We start from the raw sequence: 23,453 nt of genomic DNA on the forward strand, positions 1-23,453 counted from the left end.
ACAGATGCAGCCTGACCCACTGAGTTCCTCCAGTAGTTTGTTTCTTCTGCTCCAGATTCCACCAGGTGCGGCCCCTTGTGTCACCACTAGTTGTGAGAGCTGAATACATTGGCATATCTTGCTGAGGTTAATTTGGTTCTCTCATTTCCTACTGTGCCTTGGACACACTAACTGACAAGTTTCTGGGAGTCAGGAAGACCAATAGACCTGATATCAAGTTAAAAGTGTCAACAATACTCTAACCGAACAGTTAATGTATGTTCAATGTTAATGTGTTTTCCAAGGTCAAATGCAACACAACAAATGTGGAATATGGCAGAAGCTGGTTCTTGATGGGCAATTTATCTTCAATGCTTTGTCATCTCTCTCTCTCCCTTACCAAAATCTGCACATCTCAGATTTAAATTAAACCAAAATTGAGCAGAAGTTAACATAAAGTGACTTATTTTTCTTTGGACATTCTTTCAGGATCAATAATGATTGTAACCTGAGCCTCAGAACTGGGAACTTAGTATTGACCTTGGTTCATATACTTTTCCAGGAAGTTAGGAGGATTTTGCAGAGACAGCATTGGTGTCTTTTTTTTTCAGTATCTCCATGTCTGAGGACTGGAGGTTCTATTTTATTGGAGATATCACCCAGTAAGGATCATGTCTGCTCTTTCCTCTGGATGTACAGATACACCAATGTGATTCAGGAAATAGCTCTTCAAACAGACCTTGATTTTACTTGGAATAGGCAGCAGGGAGAAGTGGCTATGGCCCACTTCTCTGCTGCAACCATAACACACTGTAATGCAGCTGGCCAGGATGCTCTCAATAGTGCACCTACAGAAGGTTGACATAATGGTGGCCAGTAGCTTTGCCTGCTTCATTCTTCTCAGGAAGTACAGTCGTTGTTGCGCCTTTCTGACAAGTGAGGAGATGTTGAGTGTCCACGATAGGCCACCAGCTAAGTGAACTCCAAAAAACTTAATTCTCTCCACGACAGAGTTGTTGATGTGTAGTAGAGAGTGGTCATTCCTCTACCTGCTGAAGTCCTCAATCATCTCCTTAGTCTTGTCCATGTTGAGACTCAGGTTATTACTCTCGCACCATTTCATGAGATTTTCCACCTCTTCGCTGTAGTGCAACTCATCTTTGTTAGTGATGAGGTCAACTACTAGTGTCTCATCTACAAACTTGATGACACTGTTGGAGCTGGATCTGGTGATGCAGTTGTGGGTCAGTAGCGTGAACAGGAGCAGGCTGAGTACACAGCCCTGAGGTGCGCCAGTGCTCAGCATGACGGTGTTTGATGTTCTGCTACAGACCTGGACAGACTGTAGTCATTCCATTAGGAAATCTAGAATCCAATTACAGAGCAGGGTACTGAGTTCCAGCAAGGACAGCTTCCCTGCCATCTGCTAGGGAATGATCATATTAAATGTCAAGCTGAACCCAATGAAGAGCAGCCTGCCATTGTTCACTAGGTGGGTCAAGACAAAGTGAAGGGACAAGGCTATATAGCATCATGTGTGGAACAGTTTCTTCAAACGAAATGAACATTTGAAAAGGACAATGTCCTTCCATGATTTGCTGACGGCTCATGTTCACTGGAATCACTAAATTGGAGCAGCCAAAATCTGTGTACAGTAAGATACAGCGTTAAAAATCCCATTTAAAATTTGTGCTCAGTTAAATTCTCAATAGTGGCTAAATAATGTATTTGATGTAAATAATCAGATTGCAATTGATACAATCAACAACCACTCGTAAAAACATTTTAAATATGGATTAATTGGGAAAGACCTATTTTTAAATTCACTTTAGAAAGAGAATCTTTAGAGTGATGTTATAGCATTGGGAAAGATGGCTGCTTTAATTGTTCAAAATGGTACAAATGAAAGGGAAAGTATCTGTTTCACAATAGTTGAATTTTAGGTAAGAAAAGATTCAAAATAATGTAATTAAGGATAAAATTGTATCTATTTAATATGCTAACATTTTCCAATTTTTTTCTTGAAAGGTGGTCACCAAGTAAAGAGATGCCTGATGTTCTGTACAGATGGTTTATCCTCCAAGAGCTGTGCAAATATGGGCCCATTGATTCAGTGGTCTTTTCTGGGGAGAAATGGAGCCAAGTTGTGTTCAGTAATATTCTGTCAGCATGCAATGCAATTAATTCCCATTCAAATAGACTTCTAAAAATTCCATTTTATTGTTTTTGGTATTATCCATTTATGATGCAAAACTACCATTTGTAAATATAAAAGAATAAATGATTATACCTTGTTTTACTTTCAATTCCTTCCCTTCAACTCCATTAATAATGTCAAAATGCTTGCTAGTATTTTAAACTGTGTGCATGGATAATTATCATATGCAGTTTTGTAAAGATTTTGATTTCCTCTCTATTTTTCATTAATTAAAAAATGATTAAAATTGAAACATTTTCTGAGCATTCCGAGCACAATGAAATTGCTCTCCATAATATTTAAGTCAAGACATTTTTTTCCTTTATTTGCCTCCGACTCCAGTTTTAAATTTGTAATCAAACAATGCACATGTGACTGAAGTGGACATTCCAGATTTTATTGAAGGGTATTAGTGTACATTTTGGTTTGACCATGTAGAAATTAGTTTTAAAAAAATACACAGAACCCTCATTTCAGGGCACCATAATATTTGGGACATAGCAATAGTATGTATATTAAAGTCGTCGTGTTTAGTATTTGTTGCATATTTTTACTTTGGTCGAAGTTTGTGATCCATAGACACCACCAGATGCTGAATATCTTTGGTGAAGCTGTGTTAGGCCTCGACTGCAGCCATCTCCAGTTCCTGCTTAAGTGTGCTTGTCCCCTTAAGTTTTCTCTTCAGCATATGGAAGGCATGCTCAATTGTTATTTAGATCGGCCATTCAAAAATTTTCCAGTGTCTATCTTAGAAAAACTCTTGTTGTTTTAGCAGTATGTTTAGGATTATTGTCTTGCTGAAGGATGAAACACCATCCAATGAGTTTGCAGGCATTTGCTTGAACAGATCTTTCTATATACCTCAGAATTCATTTTGCTACTGCCATCAGCAGTTCCATCATCAATGAAAATAAGTGTACCAGTACCTGTGGCAGCCATATATGCCCAGGTCATAACACCCCCACCATGTTTCACAGATAAGGAGGTATGCTTTGGATTTTGGGCAGTTCCTTTATCCCTCCACACTTTGCTCTTGCCATTACTCTGATACAGATTAATTTTGGCCTCATCTGTCCACAAAACCTTTTTTTCAGAATTTTGCAGGCTCTGATATAGGCTTCTTGGCAAATTGTAATCTGGCCACCGTGTTTCTGTGGATAACTAGTGGTATGTATCTTGCACTGTAACCTGTGTCTTATTGTTCCATGAGTCTTCTGTGGACAGTAGTCATTGACACATCCATACCTGCTTCCTGACAAGCATTTTTGGGGCTTTTTCTTCATTATGATGAGAATTCTTCTATCATAATGTTCCTTGGGATACCAGTACACTCTTTCATCCCAATTCGGCCCTACAAGTCTGTGTCACCCAATTTACATCCCATTAACCTACACCCTGGTACATTTTTGAAGGGTGGGAGGAAACCAGAGCCTCCAGCGAAAACCCTCACAGACAAGGGGAGAATGTACAAACTCCATCCAGACAGCATGGGATTCGAATACTGATCTGGTCCCGTAAAGGTCTTCATAAGCTTAGAAGCAAGCCTAGTTCTCGTATACCTGCACAATCACAAACACCTGAGAAGCCAAATATTGTGGTGCCCTGAAATAGGGAAACTATGTAGAATTTTCAAGCAGTCATTGCATGCAATGGATATGCAACAAAGTACTAAACATGACTACTATAGACTACTATATTCTACTAATACACACACCATTGCTATGTCCCAAATATTATAGTGATCTGAAATAAGGAGATTATGTATAAAAAGTGTTGTAATTTCTACATGATCAAACCAAAAAGTATACAAAGAACCTTGAACAAAATTTGGAACGTGCACTTTAATCGTGTATTGTTTGATTACTAATTTAAACTATGGAGCACAGGGGAAATAAGGAAAAAACGTCTATCTCAAACATGGAGGGGATTGTACAATCACACGGTTTCCTGATGCCAGTTATTGAATGTTGAAGAAGCAGATCATAACTTTGATTTTTTTTCAAAGAAATTCATGATGGCACTCATACAATCTTCAGATAACCATCTCTCCACCAGTCTTTCACATTCTTGGGCATTGACAGCATGCAATGTCTCCTTTTCAACACCTCTTATTAGTTGCTTTGAAAGGGCCAGAGACTGAAATGAAATTAACAGAGATAACATCACTAAATACTTAAAAAGAGCATGCTTTATAACATGAATTTATCAAAAATAATAACAGCATCACTTGATCCAGCATTATTTAAATCAAATGTGACAATGCAGATGTTACAATTTATATTCAAAGCATACAATAATAGCAGACTTTAAAACAGAGCAGAGATAATTGAATGATAATAATCATATTTCAAAGGTTTACAATGGCGCAGAGTGTTAACTTATTGGATGGCAATCTTTGAAATAAAGAGCAATAACTAGACAGCAAGTAATGAGTCATATAGAAGCTATAAAATTTAAATTTAGACATACAGCATGGTAACAGGCCATTTCAGCCCACGAGTCCATGCCACCCAATTAATCTACGCTCCCGGTACATTTTGAACGGCTGGAGGAAACCGGAGCCCCCAGGGAAAACTCATGCAGACATGGGGAGAATGTTCAAACTCCTTACAGTCAGCACGGGATTCAAACTCCAGTCCTGATTGCTGCGCTAACCACTAAGCCAACCGTGCCACCCATTAAAATGTAACATCAAAACTGCTCTCAGTTTGAAAAAGTCTCATCCTCTCCAGAATTTTTGCAGTCCTAAATTTCAAGCAGATATGATAGACAATATTCTGCACTACAAGGTAGGATAAAAAATATAAATTCAGGTAACATTTCAATACCCATTTCCACTGAAACTGTACTTAAGAGGCAGAGCGGCCACAAAAACCAGAGCCCTGCAGAATTTATTTTAAAATCCAAGCACTTGTGATGCATTTATGCAGCAGATCAACATTGGTGATAGACAAAATCAGTATTAATTAAGCAGTTCTCAAAACCTTTCCTTTTGTTTGCAGAATGGCAGCAATAGTACATTGAAGGTTGTCTCTGAAATTTTATTCTGCTGCCCTAAATCACTTGTTGAGTGTTGCTGCCACAGGCTCTACTTCCTCGTCAGAGAAGCAGGTAGCCTAGTTGTCCGTCCTGACCCTCCTTATGAGAGGCCACCCCAATCCTCTCCACTAGTTCTTGTCAGAATTCCTACTGAGAATTATAAACACAACCCATATTTTGCAGGCCACTTCACAACTCCTGAAATTAAGCAGAGTTAACAAACACTTCTGGCCCAGGATCATGTATTTAAGTACATTTTTGTGCAAGGCCAATTTTCTAACCCATACTTCCGAGAAATCAGAAGGAGAATTTAATCTGAGTACTAAATATTGAGAAATCTTTATATTTCAGTTAAAATGCTTACATTTTTGGGCAATTTTGCATAAATATGCAATCTTTTCCAAACCTCTTTCTGGAATGTACTGTCAGGAAAGACTTCAGTCACCAGTCCAAGTTCACAAGCTTGAGCTGCAGTTAATATCTTGTTGAACAGGAGAACTTCATTGGCCTGATTGGTTAACAGAAATAAAATGACGTAGAATTAATTGTCCCTGAGGTAATAAGTGGCTTTGAATGGACTAACTGCAGAAAAGCAGACAATATTGGCAGAGTTCAAAATCTGAGTATTCCCATAATTAGTGACCTGGATCAACTTTAAATTGATCTCTACTCCTTAGAACAATGATAATAAATATGAAAAATTACAGGCATGAAAAGATAGAAACACTTCAAAACATCAATGACCTGTAACACAATAACATTTTGGAAGCAGATGGCTAGTTTGTACGTGGTCATCATTTGAAGAATTGCACTGTTTAACCAGAATAGAAATAATTTTCTATTTCTTCCTTTCTTCCCACTCCCCCCTAACACTCAGGCCCACTCACCTCTCCCCCAACTCTCCTCTGACCTCCCCTTCCACAGGAACTGTCCGACACATCCGTGGAATACCTTAAAGAAGTCCTGGGGCAGCTTGGGATTACCCTGACCAAGTTATCACTGGAGTCAGTGGAAGAGAGGAAAAGATATTCCAAAAGTGTCCTCTTCTTAATCTCTACCCAATAGCACCCATCTGAAGATCTGGATAGAATTGAGCTCATATGAGATACAGTCAATCTCATTTAACTTCGATTAAAGATTAAGTCTGATTGGTGTCTAAAATGGGATTCATTTATGGGATTATTTTTATTTCCATGGAATATGGGCATTACTGGCAAGGCCAACATTGCTTGTCCATTCTAAATTTCAAATCCCTTGAAATGATAGTATGCAGTGTTTTCTTCAGTTACTGGAGTGCGAGGTGAAGATACCTCACAGTGCTTTTTAGATTTATTATTGGAGTACGTACGTGACATCACATACACCGATTACTTTTTCCTGTGGGCGCAGATTTACCACTAATTGGTAGTGAAAAAAAAACCCTGCACAGCATAAAACGTAAACAAATAAAGAACTATAAACAAACTGACTGTGTGATAGAGAACAAAAAGAAAATCAATAAAGTGCATAAGTAAGAGTCCTTAAATGAGTCTCTGATTGAGTTTATTGTTGAGGAGTCTGATGGTGGAGGGGTAGCAGCTGTACCTGAACCTGGTGGTGTGAGTCTTGTGGCACCTATACCTCTTTCTTGATGGAAACAGTGAGAACAGAACATGTTCTGGGTGGTGAGGATCTTTGATGATTGCTGCTGCTCTCCAATGGCAGCGCTCTCTCTAGATGTGCTCAATAGTGGGGAGGGTTTTGCCTGTGTTGTCCTGGGCTGCGTCCACTACGTTTTGGAGGGCTTTATGCTCTGGGGTATTGGTGTTTCTGTATCATACCGTGATGCAGCCAGTCTTCACAGTTTCTACCACACTTCTGCAGAATTTGCCATGGTTTCTGCTGTCATACCAAACCTCCGCAAATTCCTGAGGAAGTAGATGCGCTGATGTGTTTTCTTCTCGATGCCATTGGTGCATTGGGTCCAGGAAAGATCCTCCGAGATATTGACGCCCAAGAACCTAAATGTGCACACCCTCCCCACCTCTGATCTCCCAATGATCATTGATTGTATACCTCTGGCTTTCCTGAAGTCAACAATCAGCTCCTTAGTTTTGGTGACATTGAGTGAAAGGTTATTGTTGCACCATTCAGCCAAGTTTTTAATCACTATCCTGTTTTCAGACTCATCCCCTTCCTTTATACAACCCACTATAGTGGTATCGTCGGCAAATTTATAGATGGTGTAATTGTCATACTGAGCCACACAGTTGTAGGTATAAAGTGAGTAGAGCAGGCTAAGAACACAGCCATGTGATGCTCTGGTGCAGATGGAGATTGTGGAGAAGTTATTTGGACTTCAGGAGAAAGTCAGGGGAACACGACCAAGTCCTCATCGTGGGCTCAAGAACTTCGAAATCCTGGGTGTCAACATCTCTGAGAATCTGTTCTGCAGCCTCCATGTTGATGCAATCACAAAGGCAATTTGCCAGCAGCTATACTTTGTGAGGTGTCTGACAAGATTCATTACATCACCGAAGACTGTTGTAAACTTCTAGAAGTGTATTGTGGAGAGCATTCTGGCTGGTTGCATCACTGCCTGGTATGGAGGTGCCAACTCTCAGGACAAGAATAAATTCCAGAGGGTTATTAACTCAGCCTGCGACATCACAGAAACCAGACTTCAGTTCATCGAGGACATTTACATGAGGTGGTTTCTTAAAAAAGTAGCCTTTATCCTCAAAGACTCCTACCACCCAGGCCATGCCCTCTTCACAATGCTACCATTGGAAATAAGTAGAGGAACCTAAAGACGAGCACTCAACAGCACAAGGACAGTTTCTTCCCAATGCCATCAGATTTCTAAATAATTAATGAATCAAAGACACTGGATATTTGGTATAAACGGGACCAGATTATAGGAACTAAAGGTAAAATTTATATCAGAATAAAATAATTCCTTTTTCTCTTTATAACCCCTATCTGAAAGATTGGGAAATGAAAGGTGTGAAGTTGGTGGAAGGTTGTTTTGAAGCAGGTAGTTTTCTTTCTTTTATTAGACTTAGAGATAAATTTGGGATATCACCGAACTCTATTTTTTATTATCAAGTTCGAGATTTATTGTTAGTAAACTTTGGATGAGATTTGGTGTTACCTGGTCAAACTAAATTTGAGATATTAATTGCTGATAAAGGAAAGAAAAGGTTTATTTCTGAGATGTATGCGTTATTACAAGAAAAGATGACTATGTATATAAAACGAAGGACAAATGGGAAAAGAATTTATCTATTACATTATCCTGGGAGGAATGGTCGAATTTGTGTTGATAGTGTTACGAAATTACTTAATGTGAGATATAGTTTGGCTAATTATAACTTTTTACATCAGTTGTATTTAACTCCTGAGAAGTTGAAAAAATATGGTTTATAGTTCTTCGGATTTCTGTTTTCGATGTGGAGAACAGATAGGTACTTTCTTATATTCAGTAAGGGCACGTACAAAAGTTAGACCTTTTTGGGAAAAAATTAAGTTTTTGGGACATTTATTTAAGATAGATTTGCAACTTGATCCGTTAGTGTGTTTAATGGATTATATGAATACACTAACGACAGGTATGCGATTGGACAAATCTCAAAATTGCATTTATACGTTTAGGGCTGGCGGTAGCTAGAAAATGTATAGCTGTTACGTGGAAGAATGATGTTGAATTGAATATACAACGATGGCATAAAGAATTACAATTGTGTCTTTATTTAGAGAAGATAAATTATAATTTGCAAAATAATTTATATATGAAATGTATGGGTTTGGATAAAAAGTAAATGTTTTTTTCCCTCTATGTAAAGGGTTGGCACACCAAGCAGCAACTGTTAAATACCCGATATAATTTTTTTTTTGGGGGGTGGGTTGTAGGGGGTGGGGTGGGGAAGTAGGAATTACTAAATTGTATACTATTAGAGAAAATAACGTATAATTGATAGAATCAATCAGAAAAATTTGATAAGATTTGGAAACCCTGATATGGATTTTATTGTTATGACTTCATCTACAGTGTCAGCCACTCCCGCTCCAACTCACCTTAGTTAATTTAAGGTTCAAGATCATTATGTAAATTTGAAAATTTAACTAATCAAGAGGATATATGATTATCTTTCCTACTTTTTTGGGGAGGGAGGGGGAGGAAATATGAAAATATGTATTCTTTTTGCATTGTTTTTTATTATTCTCAATGATATGGATAAATACTGTACTTGTATTGATGCAAATAAAAAATAAAATTTACCAAAAAAAATTTGATTTTCTCCTTGAATTAATGTATCATTTGCAATGTATTATCATATGAAAGGATGTAGATCAAGCTTAGTCAGTTCTTACTAGGATGAAGTTCACTAAACCTTCTAAGTTTAAAGTTTATTTGTCACTTTATACATAGTACAGTGAGAAGAGTTCTTCTGTGAGAAATATAACAGGCAATCCCTGAAATTCATGTAGCCTTGTAAACAGCACAATTTACAGGATTTTGAGTATCAATGAAAATATCCATTTGTACTAAGGAAAGGCTGGATGATAGCATTGTTGTGAGGTTCATTCAAGAGCATGGTGGCTATGGGGAAGAAATTCAGGATCATACCACAAAACAATGGAGCAGAAATAGACTATTTAACCCAATGAGTCTGCACCGCCATTTAATCATGATTTTCTTTCCCCACACAGACTCACTGCCTGGGCTTCTCCCCATAACCTTTGATATCCAGGCTAATCAAGAACTCAATCTCTGTCTTAAATACACCCAATGATGGCCTCCACAACCACCTGTGGCAACAAATTCGAGGGATTTACCAGTCTCTGGCGAAAGAAATTCCTCCACATTTTGTTCTTAAAGGATGACCTTTAATCCTGAAGTTGTGCCCTCTTGTCCAAGACTCTCCCACCATGGGAAAGAACCTTTCTACATCTACTCATCCATGCCTTTTAACATACAAAATGTTTCAATGAGTTCCGCCTCATTCTCCTAAATTCCAACGAGCACAGGCCAAGAGCTGTCAAACGTACCTCATATGATAATCATTTTACTAAATCGATACTTTTCCTATACCTTGTACTCAATATTGATGTCTCATCATTGGGATGCTTTGAGAAGTAAAGCCAAAATAGGATTGTTAAAGGTAATTCCAACTGAACAATCTCATCCATGGCAATTCCTTGAATTGATCCTTTTTGCATGTTAGTATTTCTCTTCCTGTAGATACCCTAGTTGCAAGACCCTAGTTGTGTATGGAGTATGGACAAATTTTGGAACTATTTATGGAAATAATTTTTTACTGTTAGCTGTTGAAAATTGCACTGAAAGCACTAATACTGTGCAACTGAAATAGCTTATTTATTTTTTAAGCATATACCAGTAAGACAATTTATAGTGGTTTCTGAGGTTTCCTATAGAAAGACAGCAAGCTCTACAACATCCTACACAACATTACAACTATAGTCATCACATTTTAAAAATTAAGAAAGCAGAGTTTTAACATCAGTCATAATGTTACACAAGACTTTATTCTTTAAAATGCTAGTGATGAATAACATTAGTGACATCAATTACATTCTGAGCTTTATATTTCGAAAAAGACAAGGGGAAGAGTCTGTTCAGCCTTTTCAGCTTACTCTACCATTCAACACTGATCCTGAAAACTCCAAAAAGATTCACAACTATTGTACAAGGAAGATTCTGCTTGTATCTATCCTATGTAGCTCTCCATTATCTTGAGAATGTAATTTATAATGCCTCGTTACATGCTCTGGCCTAGAAAGGCATACTCCAACACCAACACCTGTCAAATCTCCAGGGGTTTTAATGTTTCATTAACTTTTAACCCTGCTAAACTCCAAGGAAAACAGGTCAAGTTACACATTGCTTCCTCTTAAATTTCTTTCCGAGTATCTCCATATAACAAGGACACAATGGTGAGATGATTATGGTCGCATTGAGAGTTTGCAAATTTAAATCTCACTATGGGAAGTTATGAAACTGAATTCACTTGTGTAGTTAGACTGGGTGGTTGACGAATATTTGTAAGGGAAGTCATCTTATTATCTTTCCCCTTTATTTCAGTCTCACAACTTGTGGCTCTGACTGAAACTACCTACAAAGTATACAGAAGTAATCTAATTACAAAAAAGTATGTATACCAGACACTGTCAAGTACTTAAAATAAATTGTGACCTCTCAGGCAAAAAGAAAAATGAAATAAAATGTGCACAAAATGGAACTATTATTTCTACACTTGTGGGACACATTTACCTGCAATGGTTAACATTTCAAACAATGCTGGACGTTAAATGTTTTTCAAGCATCAGTTTAAAAGTTAATAATTACACTCATCAGATTTTTAAGAATTATGCAAATATATATTTTGATAGTAATTTCATAAACAATTTCAGTAAATTGCATAGATATAGCACATCCAATGTAGTGAAGTGTTCGATGGCAGCTCATAGGAGTGTGAACAGATAAAACAATGGCACAGGAGTGACTGAGTAAAATCCTTCAGCTAGGCTTTAAAGGTTCAGTTGTTTTTTTTGGGGGGGGGAGGGGGAGCGGTGTGTGGAAGTACTTTAGATAGAGAACTCCAGATCTCGAGGCAATGACAGCTGAATGGCAATGTGGGGAGAAAAAAATCAGGCCAGAGTTGGAGGAGTATGAGGATCTAAGGTAGAAGATATGATCAATTGACTTGCAGCATGCAGAGAAGCTGAAAAGGATTCAGGAGGATATATTTATGAGGGTCATCAGTGTGCAGCTTATCATCTGTGACTTTAATAAGATCACTTTCATCCAGAAATCTGATTGATGGAGTTGTAGGAAAGAAAGGCATAGATTGGGAAGCAACAATGAGCTTGAAGAAGAAAATACAAGGATGAGATGGTTGGAAATGGGATGGTAGCTCAAAAGGATGTATTACGTTAGATAAGAAGAAACTCTTGAACAGCGTACAGTACAATTTGCTAAGCCTCACTCTTGCTACCCATACCTTAGCAGTACCCATTATCTTGGGGAAGGTATAAGATGAACAGCCTTCTGGACTTTGGCCGAGTTGACTAAATGGTGTGTGGAACGTGGCCTGCATTCGGGAAAAACATGGACAAATCCAATATATTAGCATACTTAATTCAGTCTAAAGCCTACTTTTTAATCTATAGATACTTTCCACAGCAACACCACAGTTTTTTTTTAAACAAACAGAAATTATTAACTAGATCATAAGAGACTCACTTTATCAGTGGAATAGACTATGTCAAATAATCCTAAAACTGTAACAGCAACTCCAACAGCAGGACCGTTAATTACACCAATCAGTGGTTTTGGAAAATCAATGTAATGGCTTATATATCTCCTGTTAAAGGAAAATTAAACCACATCAGTCAATTACATTTTCAAACAAATATGAAGAAATGCTACATTAAAATAGATCATAAACAGTAACAGACAATATTCAAGAAATATGCATTTCTTAATAGACATGAATGTCAAAGCAGAGATATGAATGTGTATATGGAGTTGAAAACTTTAAAAATAAACATCAAAAGAAGTCATTTTACATTTTAAAAAAAATACAGTATATTCTTGTTTCACTTGGGTATCTACAGCAAACTTAAAGTTGTATCTGGTCATGCGACAGAATATTTTCATATTTATCCACTGCTCACTTCAACAATCCTCCTGAATTTTTGGACTTCTGTTCCATCCCTTCTGGTCCAATATCAGTGAAGTTGGACAAATCATTCCCACTACAGTAATGATCTCCTTTGCCTGCAAATAGTCAAAAAAAACCATTCAATTTATTTGGAAAGCTCTTCAGTATTCATCAACATTAAAAAAGTCACCTGCAACCTTTTTGTTGGCCAGTTCAATTTTGACTCCAGGCCTGCACTGACCTTACCATTCCCTTTTTCTATAATGTCCTCCAGCCCTGGAGAATCATCTGGGATTGATGGACTTCTCCATCTCTTGATTCATGTTTGTTTTTAATATTGATTACTCTAGCTACCTAGGTTCTAATTTCAAAATGTTATCCTAATACATCACTACCATTCTCCCCTCCAAAGTAAAAGGTAGATCATTTGCCAAGCTTTAACAGAAATGGCCTCAAATTACCTGATGTTACTTGGTCAAAATTCATTCAGTACTGTACATATGAAACATCTTAGGACAATTGAGAAATCATAATTCAAGATTGTTATTTCACCCAAAAACTTTCACAATGTTAGAAGACTGCAAAGATCAATAAGTGAGATGACAAATGAAAGTAATGATATACAGTAGTTTCAAAAGGTTTCCTTTGCATTTTACTTTGACTGTTATCGACTATAAACCAAGCTAGAATATTCCACTACAGTGGCGTGGCGTCTGCTGGAAAAATAAAGGCAAGTTCCAGGCAACTACCATATCAGTAAATAAACAAACTAACAATTTCTGACATGAAAAATGTACGTTTTGTTCTGAAAGGATTGTGTGATGGTTACTTCTACTAGTGTAATTGAGGATTGCTACATCTGTCAAATGTAAACTGATTAGGACGAGATCCATTTGGTTGGTTCACTTGATGCAGCAGATGCCCTTCAGAACTGGACCAATTCAATAGGTCATTATTGAAGTTGCCCATCCAGAGCATGTTCACTACCCTTGCTACTTCCAGTGCTTCTATATATTTTTCAACATGCAAGTGCACTGATTCATCAACTGTGGTAGATGGTTGATCAATGAAGAACCAATAAGCGACAAGTAAACAGAAATCATACTCATGAAATCTACAGGCATTTTTTCTTTTCTAATGGCAATTTAAAGCAATAACAGCTACTGAAATTACTCAACCAAACAGTATTGAGTCCATGTGACATTTGTAAAACTATACATCACAGAATCTTAACTATTACAATTTTTTGAAACAAACATTCAATAATGATTTTAATGAACAATTTAAAAAGCTCAAAAATGAAACAAGTCTGAGTTTGGTGCAATGCTTAGAGCTTTATTTTAAAAAATACTGAAAGCCAGAAATCCATTTGCTCCAAAGCCAAATAGACTTTTATTTTCAGTTTATCTAGATTTTATCTCCACATGGAGCTCTCCTTCATCCTTCCTCCATATGTTTTAATGTTTTTTTGAACAGTCATTTAGGCCATTAGACTTTCTGGCCACTTGTTAATGTGTAAATTGGCTGCTAGAGTCTGATTACAGGCAACAATTTATTTTGATATCCTTTAGTTTGTCTGAACATTGAAATGTTTAATCAATGCAAATCTTTGCCTGTTTCAATTGGTGCTGTTAAATTTCAATTTGCTGTACGCTTAGCTGAATGCAGCGTGTGACAGAGTATATAGATATGTATTTGGGAGATAAATTGGGAAAGATTTGTTAGAGTAGGTTACATACAAACACTTTAAAACAGATCTTATTTGAAGTAGTGGCGCTCTGCCCAATGATAGACATATGGAGGCCTCAGAGCTTTTGCAAGAACTTTGAAGAGTGCTCAAGAAACTTTACAAAAGGTAAGAGCTTGTAGAGCCACATATTGTCTGGAGGAGAGCTTGCTGATGTAAAAGGGTCATGTGGTTTTGCAAGCAGAGTGAGTCAAACAGTGCAGACAGCAGCTGGGACTGGAACAGGACAAGCTTTGAAGCTTGTAGAATGCCCCATTTTGGAAAATGGCCTGGTCAAAGCCCTTGTGGTTCATGCAAGAAGAGAGGACTGGCTATCTAATATTTCACTTGGAATAAGAAAAACAGAAAGGAACTCTGTAGTGACATGAAACAAAGAGGTTATCATCTGGAGAACCCTGAAGGGGCAAGTTTTTTCAGCGAGACACTGGAAGTATACAAGTCGTGGATGTCCTGGAACAACAAATCTCTCTGTCTCTGAAAACCAACAAGATCCTTCCTGAGCGGTAACCATTTACCTTTCAAGCACCAACGTCCGGTGAACTTTATAAATGTTAAATTCTGTGCACAGTCTAAGAATTGCCTGAAACCAGTTAACCTGGAGGAATAAGAAGTGAGATTTGACTGTGAACCAAAGAACCTTTCTGAATTTACACATACATTACATACATGTGCACTTAGAATTCTCTTCTTTGGCTTGGCTTCGCGGACGAAGATTTATGGAGGGGGTAAATGTCCACATCAGCTGCAGGCTCGTTTGTGGCTGACAAGTCCGATGCGGGACAGGCAGACACGGTTGCAGCGGTTGCAAGGGAAAATTGGTTGGTTGGGGTTGGGTGTTGGGTTTTTCCTCCTTTGCCTTTTGTCAGTGAGGTGGGCTCTGCGGTCTTCTTCAAAGGAGGTTGCTGCCTGCCGAACTGTGAGGCACCAAGATGCATGGTTTGAGGCGATATCAGCCCACTGGCGGTGGTCAATGTGGCAGGCACCAAGAGATTTCTTTAGGCAGTCCTTGTACCTTTTCTTTGGTGCACCTCTGTCACGGTGGCCAGTGGAGAGCTCGCCATATAACATGATCTTGGGAAGGCAATGGTCCTCCATTCTGGAGACGTGATCCACCCAGTGCAGCTGGATCTTCAGCAGCGTGGACTCGATGCTGTCGACCTCTGCCATCTCGAGTACTTCGACGTTAGGGATGAAAGCGCTCCAATGAATGTTGAGGATGGAGCGGAGACAACGCTGGTGGAAGCGTTCTAGGAGCCGTAGGTGATGCCGGTAGAGGACCCATGATTCGGAGCCGAACAGGAGTGTGGGTATGACAATGGCTCCGTATACGCTTATCTTTGTGAGGTTTTTCAGTTGGTTGTTTTTCCAGATTCTTTTGTGTAGTCTTCCAAAGGCGCTATTTGCCTTGGCGAGTCTGTTGTCTATCTTGTTGTCGATCCTTGCATCTGATGAAATGGTGCAGCCGAGATAGGTAAACTGGTTGACCGTTTTGAGTTTTGTGTGCCCGATGGAGATGTGGGGGGGCTGGTAGTCATGGTGGGGAGCTGGCTGATGGAGGACCTCAGTTTTCTTCAGGCTGACTTCCAGGCCAAACATTTTGGCAGTTTCCGCAAAACAGGACGTCAAGCGCTGAAGAGCTGGCTCTGAATGGGCAACTAAAGCGGCATCGTCTGCAAAGAGTAGTTCACGGACAAGTTTCTCTTGTGTCTTGGTGTGAGCTTGCAGGCGCCTCAGATTGAATTAGAAGGGGGTTAATTTAGGTTAGTTAAGTCAATAGTGATAAGATAAAGTGTGATTCTGTTTTCATATTCAAAGATAATTAAAAGCAACTTTTGTTTAAGTAACCATTTGTCTTGGTGAGTATCTATTGCTGCTGGGTTTTGGAGTCCTCTGGGCACGTAACAAGCTGTGATTGGCTTGAGATGCTATCAGTTTCTGTGGACTAAAAGACTAATTAAGGTTTCCATGCTAGATTTCACCATGTCCTTTGTTGAAAACTTCATGTATGTTTATATTAGGAGAGGACCGAATCAATCTTCCTTTGATGGCCAATATGAAATTCTATAGCACTGAAAGAGGCCATGAGGGAAATTAAATGTACTGCTATTTATTTCCCCCATAAAACTCTTGCCCCAAACTTCATATCACTCCATCGTTTATCCTTCTTATTTCCTTATCCAATTGATCCAAAAATTTGTTAATATTAATATGTAGCATTAGGTATACAAATTGGGCTCATGTTAGGAGAGAACTAGCTGCTGTAGTATCAATCCCTATTTCAGAAAGACAAAAGTAAGTTTCATTTTCTCCTTTGGGCACTCTGCATGTGTTTGCTGCCTAAACTAAATATGCACAATTTATTACATAAAAAGGGGTTTAAAAAAACTTGATGTACTTTTTGGAATTGGGCCTGGCCTTGTATCTAGAACACAATTTCTCAGGGACAAGTAGAGGATTCTGGCTATTAACCGTTTCAATTGGGATGTGCATCATTGGTGATAATGTCAAACAAACCAAGCCACGAGGTGTCATCTGATGTGTGAATCATGGACCAGAATGGGCAGAATTCGTAGCATAACGCAGAGATTCTACAAAGAAATATTCATCTTTATTGAATTTGCATGAACTCTTTACAAATAGAAAGTTAAATTTGCTTTCTGTATTTGTTAAAGGAATAGAAAAGTACTTGCTCGGTTTATGTATAAAAATTAAATATTACAGACACTATAAATTGGAGATAAAATAGAAACTTGACATTTCAGGTAAATCATGTTTCAGAAAATCAGATCTTCATCTACATATGCATTATAGTTGATCAGCAATAAACAATTCTGAAACAATTGGTATTTCCACTGCAATTCTACCATAATGAAAGCATAAAAGATGATTGATGTGAAAATTGTCAAACAAATTTTGATATAATGGCACACTGATAATGTTAGGTAAATTTTAAAGAGCATCTTGAAGGAAGGGAGGCAGAGAAGCCAAGGGAGAGAATTCTAGAGTCTTAGTGACCGAACGCACAACCATCATGAATGAAACATCTCAGGGCGATCACAAGCACCAGAATTAAAATTGGAATAGATTTTGGAGATCAAGTTTTCAGAGAGTAAATTAAAGTAGCTGGACAGTAATAGATTGGCATTTTCTATTTTTGAGGTGAAGACAAAGAAACAGGTGTTTCAGCAGCAAATGGCTTGAGTCAGTGGCACAATCAAGTGACATTACAAAGGCAAAATTGAGCAGAGGTCTTCGTGATAGTCTGATTAGGTGGTTGGAAGTTCGCAATGAGATCAACTGTCATATGGTCTTCCAGTCCAAGCCAATTTCCAGAGAGAAGATTGGAGTCAGTGATAAGGACGTTTCTGACAGTGACAAAAGGCAGTACCATCAGTTTTTAGAAATCATAAAAGAGATGCCTTGATGGTCACAAGTTAACAAGTAGCCCTACCTGGAGGGAGTTTGAATGAAAAATTAAAGTGAGATTATTTAAGACTCATGTGTTGGCGAGATACAGTAGCACTTCAGAATTATGTTGGAGAGAATGCAGGAAGATTAACGATCATCCCCATATTTTCTGCGACTGTTACAAACGTTATCAATATTCAGGTGGAAATTAAGTAAATCATGGCGGCAGACCTACCTTTGGAGCCACCATATTTTATATTTGGAGTGACTCCAGAGGATTATAGATACCAAAAACAAGGCATCTCAACTTGGGGTGTTGCTGTTGATTGCAAAGACGACGATTACGGTATCATGGAGAAATGTGAAACCATCAACTGTCCAACAATGAAGGGAAATAATATAAAGTGTACATTTAATGGAAAACATAACAGCTAAACTTGAACTAAGGGCTGATGTTTACAACATCGTGGTCACCGGCAATATTACAGTTACCAAGATTGATCAAGGGTATAAACTTCTGTAATCTCAGTTCAACCAGAGCACTCTACATGTAATTGGAGTAATGTATACAGGTGAGATTGTGGTTGTATACAAGTACAAAAAAAGGGATGACACAGTGATAAATTTAATAAGATTTACTCTGACCCTCTCCTCTTTAAGCTCAAAAGTGTCACAATCGGCATATGAAGAAGTATATAGTTAAATATACAAGTGACTGCATAATCGCTTAGAATGAGGTTAATTGGGTGCCTAAATCTGTGATGCCTCTTTGTACAGAACTCAAACAAGAGATTGATGTGCTGTATAGATCTGTTATGTGATTTAAGTATTTTGTTTGTATCCTCACTGCATATGGAAATAAAAGTTAAGTTTAATAATTAAAAAGGTCGGAGGTCACAATTACCTCCTCCTGTTTAAACCGCCTAATGCGGTAACACCCCCAAAATATTGGCTGTGAGATAACTCACACGCAGCTGATGACTTCTGGAAATTGGTGCCCACCCTGTTTTTTTTTTCTTTTTAATTTTTGGGTTAGGGAGTGAAGCTTTTTTTTTAATAATCTTTTTTAAATAATTAATTTTTTTAATATATAACTTTTTTAAATTTTTTTTAGTTTTTGGTTGTAATTTCAAAGGGGAATTAAGGGTTTTTTTTCTATTTTTGGGGGGTTTCTTTTTTTTTCTCTCTTTTTTTTTCTTTTTTTGTTTGTTTCTTGTTGTTGTGTTTTATTGAGTGTAAGAAATGTCTAAATTGAAGTTTGCTTCTCTTAATGTTCAGGGTTTAAATAATCCTATTAAGCATAAGAAAGTACTTGCTTATTTTAAAAAATTAAAAGTTGATGTTGCTTTTTTACAGGAAACTCATTTAACAGATAAGGAACATTTGAAACTCAAACGTGAATGGGTTGGGCAAGTTTTTTATTCTTCGTTTAATTCTAAGGCAAAAGGTGTGGCAATTTTGGTACATAAGAATCTACCATTTCAGTTACAGAATGAAGAGAAAAATGGTGGAAGATTATTAAAATTAAATTGTACAATCTTTAATGAGGCATGGACTTTGCTTGATGTTTATGCTCCTAATGTTGAGAATACAGCTTTTGTTGTGGATATGTCTTTATTACTTGGACAATCGAACTCTAATGTGATGATTGGGGGAGATTTGGATGTGGTGTTGGAGCCTTTATTGGATAAGTACCCAAGAGTAATTAAGAAGTCTAAGATGGCGATCCAAGTGATTAATATGATGGCAGATTTGAATTTAATTGATATTTGGCGAAGAGTTAATCCTACAGAGAAAGATTTTTCTTTTTATTCCTCGCGACATAATTCTTTTTCTAGAATTGATTATTTTTTAATATCAGCACATTTGCAGGATGGGTTACATCTGTGGAGTATAAGGCTAGATTGGTTTCGGATCATTCACTATTATTATTAGAATATTTGAGTTCACAAGATCTTCAGAAAGCTTCAAAATGGAGATTTAATACTATGCAATTGCAAAGACCAGAATTTATTAGTTTTTTAAAACAGCAAATTGAAATTTTTATTGGCATTAACTGTAATTCTGTTTCTAGTCATTTTGTTTTATGGGATGCAATGAAAGCTTTTTTGCGAGGCCAAATGATCAGTTATGCCTCTTAAGTAAAGAAGGAGAGAATTAAAGAGATTGAAGACTTAGAGGAAAAGATAACTGCTACTGAAAAAGAATTTCAAAAACGTGCTACCGAAACGCTAAAGAATCAGTTAACTAATTTAAAATTTAAATATAATGAATTACAAACATATCGGTTTGAATGTTTAATGAATCGAACTAAGCATAAGTTTTATGAATGGGGTGAGAAAGCTCATAAAGTTTTGTCATGGCAATTAAAAAAGGAACAATTATCTAGGATTATACCAGCGATTAGAAAGAAATCAGGTATTACTTTTAATCAAAAGGAGATTAATGAGGAATTTTGTAATTTCTATAAACAATTGTATACTTCGGAATTTAAAGATGTAACTGGAGACGCAATAGATTCTTTCTTGGAAAATATTAACTTGCCACAATTGAATCAAGAAGACAGACAAGAGTTAGATAAATCTTTTACAGAAGATGAAATAGGGCAATAAGAGACATGCCGAATGGAAAGGCACCTGGTGAAGATGGGTTTTCTATAGAGTTTTATAAAGTTTTTTATGCTGATGTATCTTCTATTTATAAGGATGTATTACAACAAACTTACAATACTTTTCAATTACCTGAGTCTTGTTCTAACGCAATCATTACGGTTATACCAAAAAAAGATAAAGACCCTTTACAGGTTTCTTCTTATAGACCAATTTCGTTGTTAAATGTAGATTATAAAATTGTAGCTAAAATTATGGCTAATAGATTAGCTCAATATCTGCCTAAAATTATACATGGTGATCAAACGGGATTTATAAAAAACAGGTATGCGTCAGATAATATTTTACGGTTAATAACCTTGATAAATAAATCTAAATTTCAGTTGAATTATCCAATAGTGGTTTCATTGGATGCAGAAAAGGCTTTTGATAGAGTGGAATGGAAGTTTCTGTTCAAAGTACTTGAGAAATTTTGTTTTGGTTCTTCATTTATTGGGTTGATAAAGGCTTTATATAATAGCCCGAAGGCTAGAATTGCTGTTAATGGCCAAATTTCAGAATCTTTTAGTTTGACAAGATCTACTAGACAAGGATGTCCGTTGTCACCTGCTTTATTTGCTATAGTTATTGAACCTTTAGCACAATTAATACGTCAAAATGAAAATGTTAAAGGTATGAGAGTTCTGAATGAGGAATACAAGATTAATTTATTTGCTGATGATGTTTTATTATATTTGGTGGATCCGGATATTTCTTTACCTGCAATTCAAGAATGTTTAGAAATTTATGGCCAATTATCTGGTTATAAAGTAAATTGGACTAAAAGTGAAATTTTACCAATTTGTAAAGGTGATTATTCAGTATATAAAAATATTACAAATTTGAAGTGGACTACACAAATTAAATATTTAGGAATTAATGTTAATACGGAATTTCAAGAGTTGTATTTAATTAATTATTTTCCTTTAATAAAAAGGATTAAATTAGATTTGATTAGGTGCAGGGATCTACCTTTGGGTTTACTAGGGAGGATTAATACCATAAAAATGAATATTTTTCCTAGAATACAATATTTGTTTCAATCAATTCCTTATTTAAAAAAAAAGTTTTTTTAAGGATTTCTATAAAACGATTAGAGAATTCTTATGGAAGGGAAAATTTCCGAGAGTAGCAATGAGAAAATTGATGTGGGATTTTCAATTTGGAGGTTTAAGATTACCGAATTTTCAGCATTATTACGAAGCAGCTCAATTCAAATTTTTTAGTGCATTAATGTATATGGACGACCCACCTAGTTGGGTAAAGATAGAAATGGCGGTTATTTTAGAAAAATTTCCTCTTGAGTTTTTGTTTCGATGGAATAAAAATTTATTACGAACTTATGATGTGCCAATATTGAAACATTTATTGAATTTATGGACAAGTAAACTTAAAAAATTGGGACTTAAAAATATATATTCTGGAAGATTGCCATTATATAATAATCAACTTGTTCCTTTTACGGTCTCCTATGCCACTTTGAAACAATGGGAAAAGAAGGGAATAAAAAATTTATCTGATTGTTTTTCTGAGGGTTGTTTTTGTTCCTTTGATGAATTACAAAGGAAATATGGTATTAGTGCAAATTCTATATTTGTATATTATCAATTAAGATCTTTTGTAAAACAGTTATGTGGTCGACATATGATTTTATTGCCTGAATCTAGTTTTGAAGAATATGTACTTTCAATACCAAAAAAGGGATATATATCTGATTTGTATTGTATTTTACAAGAAATTGATAGTAAAAAAGACTGGGATAAAGATAAGTTGAAATGGGAAAAAGATTTAGGACATAAAATAGCTGAAGAAGCTTGGATGGAAATTTGTCAGAATAGTATTCGGAAATTAATTAATGCTAGACTAGCGATGATTAATTATAATTTTATTCATCAGCTATATTTAACGTCAGAGAAATTAAAAAAATTTGGTTTTAGTAAGTTGGATTCTTGTTTTCGATGTGATCAGATGGCCAATATTTTTTTGCATACTGTTTGGCTTTGTGATCGATTGCAACAGTTTTGGAAAGGTATTCAATCTGTTTTTAACAGTTTATATAACATCCATCTTGTATTAGATCCCGATATATTTTTATTAGGGAACATGCAATCATTAATTGATTTAGGTTTAGAGGATTATCAGATTTCATTTATTTATTTAGCTTTAGTTGTGGCTAAGAAATGTATAGTACTTACTTGGAAAGATAGAAATATACTAACTTTAGATAAGTGGTATTTGGAAATGAAATTTTGTTTGACTATGGAAAGGATATCTTTTTCAATTCAGGATAAGATGTCTTTTTATAAGTTAAAGTGGACTCCATTTGCTAATTATATGCATTTAAGTTTGATTTAAATATATGTTTAAGTGTGATATTTTAGTATTGACAATTTTTTTGTTGTTAGAATTTTTTTAGGTTAAGTTTTATCTCTTTTTTGTAAGTGGGTATTTTTTTTTCCATATAATATTGTCAATTTTATTAACTCTTCACTCTTTATTTTGGGGGGAGGGTTGGACTAATTTTAAGATAGACTATTAATATTGTATAGGAAAACATAAATGGTGGTAACATTTATTGTTGAATCAATCTTTTTCTTAAGGCTAATGAAAAAGTTATCCTTTATAGCCAAGAAGTGGTTCCAAATTGGTATTGCATTCCAGACAAAAAATAAATTCTGGGCTGACACTCCAGTGCAGTACTGAGGGAGTTTGGAACACTCAGAGGTACTGTCTTTTAGATAAGAGATTAAACTGGAGCCCCAATCGTT

The 23,453-nt window shown here is 36.4% G+C and overlaps 1 protein-coding gene across 5 annotated transcripts in view; it reads right to left on the reverse strand.

Moving 5' to 3' along the window:
- Nucleotides 1-2,175: 2,175 nt before the first annotated feature.
- Nucleotides 2,176-23,453, reverse strand: part of eci2 (enoyl-CoA delta isomerase 2) — a 90,990-nt gene continuing 69,712 nt past the window's right edge. For all 5 annotated transcript variants that reach the window (XM_069913502.1, XM_069913503.1, XM_069913499.1 and 2 more), the window contains 5 exons: nt 12,896-12,998; nt 12,462-12,582; nt 12,220-12,309; nt 5,580-5,723; nt 2,176-4,312 (listed from right to left, as the gene is read on the reverse strand). In XM_069913502.1, coding sequence (XP_069769603.1) covers nt 4,157-4,312; nt 5,580-5,723; nt 12,220-12,309; nt 12,462-12,582; nt 12,896-12,998 — 614 coding nt within the window. In that variant the 3' untranslated portion in view covers nt 2,176-4,156. The remainder of the gene's footprint in view (nt 4,313-5,579; nt 5,724-12,219; nt 12,310-12,461; nt 12,583-12,895; nt 12,999-23,453) is intronic.

Source organism: Narcine bancroftii, chromosome 1 (genome assembly GCF_036971445.1).
Source record: "Narcine bancroftii isolate sNarBan1 chromosome 1, sNarBan1.hap1, whole genome shotgun sequence".
NCBI classification, from domain to species: Eukaryota; Metazoa; Chordata; class Chondrichthyes; order Torpediniformes; family Narcinidae; genus Narcine; species Narcine bancroftii.